This window comes from Lampetra planeri, chromosome 76 (genome assembly GCF_965212315.1).
Source record: "Lampetra planeri chromosome 76, kcLamPlan1.2.h2, whole genome shotgun sequence".
Taxonomy (NCBI): domain Eukaryota; kingdom Metazoa; phylum Chordata; class Hyperoartia; order Petromyzontiformes; family Petromyzontidae; genus Lampetra; species Lampetra planeri.
The window spans coordinates 1,715,869-1,727,990 of record NC_136181.1 but is presented as its reverse complement, the minus strand read 5'-3'; the positions used below and the strand labels follow the sequence as shown (position 1 = coordinate 1,727,990).

The following is a 12,122-nucleotide window of genomic DNA, read 5'->3' as shown; positions in this document are numbered from 1 at the left end:
GGGTGTCATGTGATCCCGTCCTCAGGTGCCGCGCGTTTAACGTCACCAAAGCTGCCACCTGCGCCGTCTCCACAAGATTCGGGAGAGGAAAGCCCGTCTGCCCGGCCGACTGCTCTTCGTGAGTAGCTGGGTTCGACGGGACATTTTCAAATTCCCCCTGGAACCCGCAGGGAGAGTAAGCCCACCTACCCTGGGGGCCCGGCCACAAGGACTCGATCAAAGACTCTTTGGTTTTCGTGATCTCCATGGACACATGCTCCCACACCGTCAGTTGGTTGTCTCACTTGGCAGGCCGTATTGGTTATTGGCTGAACCTGGCCTTTATTGTGCTTGTGGGTGTTGTTACACAGTGAGAGTGAGAGATGCTGGTGCTGGAGGGGGTCCCGAGGTTTTGCGTGTTACTGCTTTTTTTAAAAATCTCTCTTCCCTTCTCTCTCTTCCTTTGTTTTAGCCTATTGTTGTTATGTACTTTCGTCTTTTTTCCTTGTTAGTTACTGTATATTCTGTATATAGTGTACATATTGTATAGATGGGTTGGGGTATTTATTTTTTGAGGCACACAAAGGGGTTGTTTGTTTTATACTTTTGTTGAAGGGATTGTCCACAGCCAGGAGGGCTGAGTGCTATGAAGGGGGGGGAGGGGGGTGATGGTGTGACATCGCGGGATGTCACTGTGCAGTGCCAGCCCTAGAGAGGCATGGAATATGGTGTAACGACATTGCGGACACCACAATGGTGTGGGTGTAGTACCGGCCCTAGAGGGGCCCGGTGAGTACTGATGGATAGCGGTAGATGGCACCACGCTTGGCGTGCACTGCCAGCCCTACAGGACAAGGTGTGGGAGTGCTGGCCGTAGGAATGAGGTTTCTGAAGGCCATGGTATTCTGGTTGACCCGAGAGGACACGTGACCAGTTAAGTCTACAAAGGGGCCCAAGTGGGGGCTCGGGGTGGTCCCGTGGTTAGCATCCAGATCCTTCCCGAGGATTCTGAAAGGTGGTCATGGCCAAGGACGGAGCTAGCCATGCCGCAGAGAATATAAGCCGGGTCCCAAGAGGGACCAGCGTTGTTGTTCATCCTGAAGAAACCTTCGTCAACATTCTACGTTCTCCGTCAAACAAGTCTCCAACACGTGGACCTGGACCCGAGCTGTGGTCCCGGTCCATGGCAGCTAGTTACATTGTAATTAGTGTAGTTGGCCTGGTGGTCACCACCATAGGTTGTTATTCTGTTAAGGGGAAGTTACCCCGTGTATTGGAGTTAAATAAATGTGTTGCCTCCAAGTATACATTTGCGACTGAGTTGAACTCACTGGATGTAGCATATAGCAACTCATCCCGGGACCTTGTGGGTAATAAACTTTATGTAACCCATTAAAACCGCATCTCGAAAACCCAGCTGTCCGTATGGGTGTGTGTCAACAGGCTCACATCTAGCGTGGATCAAAGTCTACGAGCCTAATTAGGTTTTTGATTGGGTGCGCACTCTCTTACATAAAGCGGGTGGTATTTCTGCCCACATTGTAAGTCGGGTTGTCTATTGAATACTCAGAGGACTGGCTCTGCGATCCGATACCGGTAAGCAAACAAACAAACCCACCCCTCACATTTCTATATGACGAGATGTTAACTCCTTAGCCTGGTATCCATGAGGTAGTGGGGTCCGATTCCGACCCCTCGTTGAGCTATCATTTGTAGCAAGGTCGCTTCTGAAAAAGACCTATATAACTCAGTGGGCCTAACTTGGTAAACAAAAAAATTGTTCATGGTTTTTATAAGAACTCTAGGGGGGATACCATCTCTGCCGGCAGCCTCGCCTTTAATAATTGCAGCACGATCCTCCCTCACTTCCTCTGTGTTGATCGCTGTGGGGAGTTTTGTGCATAAATTGAGGGCATAGTCTGGTGTAATTGGCGATAGATCTCTCGCTTGCTAATTTTGTCGAGTGCTCCTTTTGTGTCCTCCACTAGTTTGGAGGCTATAGAGTTTGGCAGGACTCTTGCAGTCCGGTATGCTGTTGCATTAGCAGGCACCAAGGTGTTCTAGTAGGGCCCAGGCACGGCGGCTGGAGTATGTTATATCCAGGGCCTTCAACTTACTCAATCCACCGCTGACGTCTGACTAAGTCTAACGAGTCCAGCAGGGCCTTTTGCAGCCTGCGGGCTGCCCGACTCGTTGTACTTGTTGGAGCCGATCCTGGATCTCTTTTGTCCAGCACGGAGTGGATTCTTACCGGAAGCCTCAGGGGATGCTCTTCTTGGTGGCTGCAGTGAGAAGGCAAACAAAACGGTGATGGCATTCCGGCACCACGGGAATTCGACTTGCCACTCCTGCTACAGCCTCCTCATAGTGGTCTCAGTCAGCGTTGTAATCAGGGAACAGCTGGATTGAGGCCAAATTTCTTATTCAGCATTCAGCTGGATTTAGGTTCAAAGTAGAATAGTATACTGGAGTCAATGCACATTTTACATGACCTGGGAAATCGCTGTTTCGCTCGGTTTCCTTGCCTCCCACGTCTCAGTCTCATTTGGTGAAGTGTGGTACAACAATACCAACGTGCAGAGACCTTCATACAGCAGTGGATCGATCTGCCACCGCACCTCAGATTATCCATGTATGGTGTGAAATAAGTTCAGCGTACTACATACCTGTCAACCCATACAGTTTACCCGTATTCCTGTATAGGGAAATTGAGTTTTCAGGTCAATACGGTATATATACGTTTCAATACGGGCAAACAAATACAATTGTCGTCTATTTGTTTGTGTTTCTCCCTTGTGATGGGACTATGCAGGATGAACATAGAAATGTATATGGACACGGGGTGAAAAAAATGGTCTGAATTGGTCCGGGGTTGACAGGTATGGCGCTTACATACAGTGAGGAAAAAAAGTATTTGATCCCCTGCTGATTTTGTACGTTTGCCCACTGACGAAGAAATGATCAGTCTATAATTTTAATGGTAGGTTTATTTGAACAGTGAGAGACAGAATAACAACAACAAAAATCCAGAAAAACGCATGTCAAAAATGTTATAAATTGATTTGAATTTTCATGAGGGAAATAAGTATTTGACCCCCTCTCAATCATAAAGATTTCTGGCTCCCAGGTGTCTTTTATACAGGTAACGAGCTGAGATTAAGAGCACGCTCTTAAAGGGAGTGCTCCTAATCTCAGCTTGTTACCTGTATAAAAGACACCTGTTCACAGGAGAAATCAATCAGATTCCAAACTCTCCACCATGGCCACGACCAAAGAGCTCTCCAAGGATGTCAGGGACAAGATTGTAGACCTACACAAGGCTGGAATGGGCTACAAGACCATCGCCAAGCAGCTTGGCGAGAAGGTGACAACAGTTGGTGCAATTATTCGCAAATGGAAGAAACACAAAAGAACTGTCAATCTCCCTCGGCCTGGGGCTCCATGCAAGATCTCACCTCGTGGAGTTGCAATGATCATGAGAACGGTGAGGAATCAGCCCAGAACTACACGGGAAAATCTTGTCAATGATCTCAAGGCAGCTGGGACCATAGTCACCAAGAAAACAGTTGGTAACACACTACGCCGTGAAGGACTAAAATCCCGCGGCGCCCGCAAGGTCCCCCTGCTCAAGAAAGCACATAAACATGCCCATCTTAAGTTTGCCAATGAACATCTGAATGATTCAGAGGACAACTGGGTGAAAGTGTTGTGGTCAGATGAGACCAAAATGGAGCTCTTTGGCATCAACTCAACTCGCCGTGTTTGGAGGAGGAGGAATGCTGCCTATGACCCCAAGAACACCATCCCCACCGTCAAACATGGAGGTGGAACATTATGCTTTGGGGGTGTTTTTCTGCTAAGGGTACAGGACAACTTCACCGCATCAAAGGGACGATGGACGGGGCCATTTACCGTCAAATCTTGGGTGAGAACCTCCTTCCCGCAGCCAGGGCATTGAAAATGGGTCGTGGATGGGTATTCCAGCATGACAATGACCCAAAACACACGGCCAAGGCAGCAAAGGAGTGGCTGAAGAAGAAGCACATTAAGGTCCTGGAGTGGCCTAGCCAGTCTCCAGACCTTAATCCAATAGAAAATCTGTGGAGGGAGCTGAAGGTTCGAGTTGCCAAACGTCAGCCTCGAAACCTTAATGACTTAGAGAAGATCTGCAAAGAGGAATGGGACAAAATCCCTCCTGAGATGTGTGCAAACCTGGTGGCCAACTACAAGAAACGTCTGACCTCTGTGATTGCCAACAAGGGTTTTGCCACCAAGTACTAAGTCATGTTTTGCAGAGGGGTCAAGTACTTATTTCCCTCATTAAAATACAAATCACTTTATAACATTTTTGACATGCGTTTTTCTGGATTTTTTTGTTGTTATTCTGTCTCTCACTGTTCAAATAAACCTACCATTAAAATGATAGACTGATAATTTCTTTGTCAGTGGGAAAACGTACAAAATCAGCAGGGGATAAAATACTTTTTTCCCTCACTGTACCTACCACCGATCACAAACACAATCCGGTGTTAACAATTTAATTAAAAATAACTTGGTTCCAGACAACATTAATTTGCTGTTCAAAGTACGCATTTAAATACACATTTGCAACTGCGTACTTTTGGTTTATTGGACTTTGTTAATTTTTTATTTCAGTAGTAAGTAATTACAGAGCCGACAGTCTTATTCCTGTCTGCTGCGTGACCTCCAACCACTCATAACGCTGGGAAATGAGCTACAAACTGAAAAATCCGTTCGGTTTTTTGTATAAACAATATTTTGCTATGGAAGGATACTGGAAAACACCAAGAACCAGAGTACCAACTCCACGTAAAAAGGAACCCGAGTCTGGATTTGAACCCAGGAGACTCTTGTTATCAGGTGCGAGTGTTACTCATGCGAGGATGTAGCATATCGCAACTCATCCCGTGACCTTGTGGGTAATACATTTTATGAAAGCCATTAAAACCGCATCTCGAAAACACAGCTATACGTACGGGTGTGTCAACAGGCACACATCTAACGTGTATCAAAGTCTACGAGCCTAATTAGGTTTTTGATTGGGTGCACACTCTCTTACATAAAGCGGGTGGTATTTCTGCCCACATTGTAAGTCGGGTTGTCTATTGAATACTCAGAGGACTGGCTCTGCGATCCGATACCGGTAAGCAAACAAACAAACCCACCCCTCACATTTCTATATGACGAGATGTTAACTCCCTAGCCTGGTATCCATGAGGTAGTGGGGTCCGATCCCGACCCTTCGTTGAGCTGTCATTTTTGGATGCCCTTCGTTGAGCTATCATGTGTGGCAAGGCCGCTTCTGAAAAAGACCTAGATCACTCAGTGGGCATTATCTGGTAAAATAAACCAACATAGTTTATGGTTTCTATAGGAATTTTAGGGGGGATACCATCTCTGCCGGCAAACATCACCTTTAATCATTGCAGCAAGACCCTCCCTCACTTCCTCTGTGTTGATCGCTGTGGGGAGTCTTGTGAAGAAATTGAGGGCCTAGTCTGGTGTAAATGGTGATGGATCTCTCGCTTGATTATTTTGTCGAGCGCTCCTTTTGCGTTCCACACTAGTTTGAAGGCTATAGAGTTTGGCAGGACTCTTGCAGTCCGGTATACTGTTGCATTAGCAGGCACCGAGGTGTTCTAGTAGGGCCCAGGCACGGCGGTTGGAGTGTGTTAATTAAATTTCGATTTCCTTGCCTCCCACGTCTTAGTCTCAGTGGTAAAGTGTGGTACAACAATACCAACGTGCCTTCACACAGCAGTGGATTGATGAAAGGGCTGGACATGTGCACGTGAATGTGCTTCATGGATATCGGTGTGATACAAACCGTGAATAAAGACTAGCAGAGCATATTAGGAGTGTGCGAGTACTGGTATGATGGTGGTATGTGCAATAGTTGATTGAAAACTCTCTTTTTAGATGAAAAACTAATTTCTTTATAACTGCTTGTTGTGTTGAGTTTGTTGTCGTTCCCCCTTAGCCTCCGATGATAATGGTTGGCTACGTACGGTTCGAAAGAAGTTCTACGTACATACACGTCCCCCTCATGCTCTTCATTTTCAATCTTCTCTCTCTCTGTCCATCCTTCTCCCTGAGCCCAATCTCGTTTTCAATATTTCTCCCTCCTTGCATCCCACCACTGAAATCAACTTCCCCTGTACAGCAGTGACGTGCTGTGAGGTCAATGGCTGGGGAGGCAATGGCTAGTGTCAGAGCCAGATTCACACACGGAGGGGGGCGTGGCCTCACGGAGGGGGCGTGGCCTCGCTGAGGGGGCGTGTCCTCACTGAGGGGGGCGTGTTAGACATGTCTCCCTCAGGGAGGCAGATGTGATAGCTGCCTCCCCTGGCGCTTTTTCATTGCAGTTTCATGACGAGACCAGCGAGCCTAAATATCTTGATACACATACGTAAAATAAGTTACCTGGAGTATGGAAGGCGAGGACATGAAATTAAGGGGTCTACAAACATTACATTGGTGACATACTGAGATAGTAACAGGCACACGCTTATTGCCTGCGCTCCATCCAGTTACTGAGGGGTTGGGCAACCAGAGGGGAGGCTGAGCTCGTCCCTGCCTCACCTCTCGTCTCTTCATGTATTTGCAGCAGAGCTCTGCAATTTTTGCGATTTTTACTATTAAAATGATTGTAGTCGTACATAAATGACATTTATAACACAGATCAGTGGAAAATTGTAATATTGATTTTATTTGATTATTCTTTTTTTTTACTTTTCGTAGCAGATATTTTTCATTAGAGTATGACAGCTGAGGCTCTGCTTCCCCTGCCTCCCCTGACCGTACGTCCCTGCTGTACAGTTAGCAGCAGTGCCCTTAGACTCAACACTGCCCATAGACTCAACACTGCCCATAGGCTCAACACTGCCCACAGTCACAACATTGCCCATAGATTCAACACTGCCCATAGACACAACACTGCCCATAAACTCAACACTGCCCATGAACTCAACACTGCCCATAGACTCTACACTGCCCATAAACTCAACACTGCCCATAGACTCTAGATTTGAGGTTTTCGTGACTGCAAGGATCCATAATTTATTTCTTTTTTTCGGTAAAGTCACGTAGGTAAAAAATTAAATAAATTAAAATGAAAACTAAATTAAATCACGACGTTTCGGGCGTAACACAAGCGTCCGTCTTCAGGTGGGGACAAACACAGCGAAAGAACAACCGCTTAAGTATACCTAAGAGATGGCTGTGACGCGGGACTATAAAGCTGCGGGGGAGGGGGGGTGCAGGTTGAGTGTGGGGGCGGGGTGTGGGCTGGGAGGTGCGCATGGAGTTCAACTAAAGCTTTATGATGCAGGGGGCGGAAGTTGAGCTGGTTGATAAGAAAGCAATTTTATTTTGCAAGGCAGCTAGTTTATATTCATATCCATATTCCCAGTCTTTCACTCCCAGATTTACACACTACCATCACTTAAAAATTTGATTCCAAGCCCTGCTTACTCCCATCATTTGGAAATTTGCCGCGCATTGTTTCGAGCGTGCAAGGTCAGCTCCCTAGCAACTCTAATTTACTCCCCTGCAGCATAACAAAGAATGTCATTAATCGGCTTAACTTAGCTTTCTTATCAACCAGCTCAACTTCCGCCCATTGCATCATAAAGCTTTAGTTGAACTCTATGCGCACATCTCAGCCCACACCTCGCCCCCACAGTCAACCTGGCTCCTCCCCCCCGCAGCTATATAATTCCTCGTCACACCCATCTCTGAGGCATATTTAAGCGGTTGTTTTTTCGCTGTGTTTGTCCGCACCTGAAGACGGACGCTTGTGTTGCGCCCGAAACGTCGTGATTTAATTTGTTTTCATTTTAATTTTTTTTATTTTTTACCTACGTGACTTTACCGAAAAAACCAAAAAGTATGCCCATAGACTCAACACTGCACATAGACTCAACACTGCCCATAAATTCAACACTGCCCATAGACTCAACACTGCACATAGACTCAACACTGCCCATAAACTCAACACTGCCCATGAATTCAACACTGCCCATAGACTCAACACTGCACATAGACTCAACACTGCTCATAAATTCAACACTGCCCATAAACTCAACACTGCCCATGAATTCAACACTGCCCATAGACTCAACACTGCACATAGACTCAACACTGCCCATAAACTCAACACTAGACATTGACTCCACACTTCCCCTTCCTTAACCTCCTTCCGTTCCTGTCTTCAAGCCTCACCTCTTCTCCATTGCCCATTCCCTTCCCCTTCCCTCCTCTCGCTCCTCCAATCCGTCTCTTCCCTCCTCTGCATTTTTGTAATTAATCCCCATGTGCCCTCAGTTAGTGACTCATTCCTCGGCCCTTGCACGCCCCTCGCCATCTAAATCACCTGGTTTATGTTACCGCTTTAAAACTTTGTAAAGCTTCTTGAGCGATAGTTGTTTCTACATGTAAAATAATACGTATATAAATACAACTAAAGTCAATTGTTGTATTGTACAAGGTAAGATCTACGGATCTGTATATATGTTTTTAGAAGTGACCTGGCTATCACAAATGATAGCTCAATGAAATGGCTTATCAAGTGGAAATTTTAAGCAGCCAAATACTCTGAAATGCACGTTTCTAAATGTGTAGGGAAAACTCGAATGACCTGGATAAAAATCCACGCGACCTAGGGCAAAACGTGCAGCCTCCAAATACAGTATATGGGATCAGGGTCCTGATCGAACCCACGACCTCCTGTATACCAGACGAGGTCATTAACATCTCGCCATTGCGGCGCCCTTGCTTCTGGCATTCGAGTATAATGGTTATGCAGGCGATGATGACAATGGATTTTTTCTGTTTCTGTTTGCAGACAATGCTGTTGGTATGTGCATCCCTTTGTCTCATCGCTGGTTTTCCACAAGTCACACATGCTGGGAACGTTCTCGTGTGGCCAGCCGAGGCGAGTCACTGGTTAAACATCAGAGTCATCATGGACGAGTACGTATAAAACCTTTTTTTAATCAGTAGAATATGTACACAGAATATGCGTGCAGGTGGCGAGGAGGTTGGGTTTGATCCTGAAGCTGACGCCTGCTGTATATTTGAAGTTTGCATGTTCTCCCCGCGGTGGAGTGGATTTTTCTCCGGGTCCTCCGGTTTCTCCCTTCACATTCATAATCAACATGCATTTAGAGTATTTGGCAGCTATACATGTATACGTGATAAACGACTTAGTTGAGCTATCATTTGTGGCCATGTCGCGTCTGAAAAAGGGCTATATAGGCTCAGTGGGCCTTGCCTGGGAAAATAAAAGTTTAATAGTGGAAGCCTGTCTGTGTGCCTTAAAGTCCACGATCCACTCGGATAATTCCAAGGCGATCATTGCTGGCAATCATCACAGGCAATGGTTGCTGCAGAATATACCAGTGTACACATGCCATTGTCGCAAATGTGAACAATTTTGCTTCAAGATACCCTTTCCCCAAGTGGGCAATCGGGGCAGCAGCTTTTAATAGTATCAGGGACAGACACTACAGCATGAAAATAAAATTGAGAGGATATAGACGGATGGAGCAGAACACCTTAAAATTGTTTGCTCTTCTGAAAATCAAAGCATTGCATAGAGCAGTGGTTCTCAACCTTTTTTGGCTACTATTGTACCCCCCTTGTTGAATTTAGTTTGAACAGAGTTCCCCCCTTGCCTGAACCAACATGGTTCTCAGAAATACATTTATTCATAATTAACGTCAATATTTTAACCAATTGTCCATTGAGGTATCCTAACTAGCTATTATCTGAAAGCGATTGCAAACAAATCAACGGACGCTCTGCATGTGTGACGTAATTAGTTCACGCTCTTTGGTTACTATTGGAATCCCGAATTGTTTACTATGAATGAGTTTATAAAGGTATTTTATATCGTTCTAGGTTACCATATGGATTTAATCTTTATTGTGGTTATTTAACATTGGAAAATTCATACAAGATGATTACAATCATGTCGTATGGCCACCTACCCCCAGGAGTTCTCATTTCCCGGTTGAGAACCACTGGCATAAATTAAGTTATTGGCAAAGTGACTCGTAATAATGGACTACAGCAAATAATGTCTGTTAGCTAACTAGTGACTAGGACTAGGTCTGATCCATCTTTAATCATCAGGTTAATTTATAGTCTGTAGACCAATCATTATTCAGCATGCTAGCTTTAATTGACTAGAAAGTAACGTGTCGTTCCAATCCATCGCTCATGCTTAATGCATTGCCAGTGATGGTTGCCGACAATAATTGTCTTGAAATTTCCCGAGTGGATAATGGCATGCATGGAACATGCGGCGGCGGTGAGGAATGCGTGTGTATACGGACATAGTCCATTATTTAACATATATAAATGATTTACATATATGTGTCACTCACTAATGGATGATGACTCCCTATGCTGTGCGGGTTCTGGGTGTTTGTTTCAGAATCAGAATATTCATTTATACTGCAGGAAGAATCAAATGAACTATAAAGCTCTAATTCACAGATGTCCAGTCAGGGCGGGTCAGAACGTTACAACAAAGGATACAAAAACACGCGAGGACAAAGTATAGGAAAGGTTAACAAATCACTTTAAAATATACAAAACTAAACTTTGTATCCTACCAGGTAAACCCCACTGAGGTATTAACTTATTTTTCAGAAGCATCCTGGCCACAAATGATTGCTCAACAAAGTGGCTTATCAAGTGGAAATGTATAGTAGCAAAATTATCAAAATAATCTCAGAATCAGTGCGGATGGGTATAGTGCTGTCATATGATCATCTCAATGGTTAAACCATTATAATGTTTATACATAAGTTTGATGAAACAAAGTAGTTGTACATACATGCCTGTGCCTAATGTGTGCTTCTACAACAATCTGGCATGTCTTGAACCCCTAGGGGCTGCGTGCACCCCAGGTGAAGAACCACTGTCTTAAAGTTACCATTTGTACACATCACGGAGGGCAGTCGTTTCCCACACACGCTTCCGTATTATGTACTCTTAGCACTGAATTGTCAGAGATAGAATTTAGACATGTTTAACTGTCATTTTTTTGTGATTAATGACCGCAGCTGAGACCATCATCTCACTATAACTTGAGAATATGGTTTAATCACTGGAGGCTGTCTGGATTAGAACCCAGTTCTCAGTAATGCCAGCTTGGCACTGTAATCTCCGAGCTATACAAGCTACCTCGCCACGTCTTTTTTTGTTGTTTAAATAACATAATTTACTTTCTTTCTGCCAGACTCATTAAGCGTGGACACCAGGTCACCGTGATTGTCCCCACTGGGGCGATATTCATGAAAACCGAGGACTTGGGTCACGTGCAGCACGAGCTACTCAAAGTCAACTACACAAAGGAAGGGCAGGAGGTCATTATGAACGAGTTCTTTCAGTTTTGGATTTTTGAGTTCTCCACTCACTCGTACTGGGAGATCTACAAGCGGCATTCTGCGATAATGGTGGAATTTAAAAAAAGTAAGTCATAATAAAAAAATAACGCCACATATTTAGGAAAGCATCACAGAGTCTCCATTTTTTTTTGAAGCACGGTGCTTTTCTGGAATTTATGGTCAATTCTTCTTCTAGCCATGCCTCCTGGTATACAACTTTGCGTCATTTCCTCACAATCAATGTCACGTGTAAAATAACTACAGCTGGACTCGAATAATCTATGCTCCAAAAATGCAAATCAAAGGAATCTGCAGTATAATGTGCCGGCGAGTATTGTTTTGTTTTTGTTGTATTGTCTCTGGTGTAGGCCAAATAGTTAATTTGTTCGTTTCTCAATCCACTTGTTCTGGTGAGGGTCGCGGCGGCAACATGTTGAGCAGGACGATCCAGTCCTCCATTTTTCTGGCGACAGACTCTAGCTCTTCCTGAGAAATTCCCAAGCATTCCCACGAGCGGACCGGCCCCTGGAGTCTTCGCCCAGTGGGACATGTTGCCTGGTATAGTTCCAGGGGGACTATCGGGGGGCATCCTTACAAGGTGCCACCTCAACTGGCTCCTCTTGATCTGGAGGAGCAGCAGCTTGACTTTAAGGCTCTCCTGGATTACCGAGCTCCTTACTCGTTCACAGAGAGTGAGCCTGGCAAACCTTTGGAGAAACCTAA

At 45.1% G+C, this 12,122-nt stretch overlaps 1 protein-coding gene across 1 annotated transcript in view; it reads left to right on the top strand.

The window, feature by feature from the left end:
• The first annotated feature begins 792 nt into the window (after positions 1 to 792).
• Positions 793 to 12,122, top strand: part of LOC144737971 (UDP-glucuronosyltransferase 2C1-like) — a 45,393-nt gene continuing 34,063 nt past the window's right edge. Inside the window, exons 1-3 of the mRNA XM_078620886.1 lie at positions 793 to 879; positions 8,846 to 8,973; positions 11,252 to 11,484. Coding sequence (XP_078477012.1) covers positions 793 to 879; positions 8,846 to 8,973; positions 11,252 to 11,484 — 448 coding nt within the window. The remainder of the gene's footprint in view (positions 880 to 8,845; positions 8,974 to 11,251; positions 11,485 to 12,122) is intronic.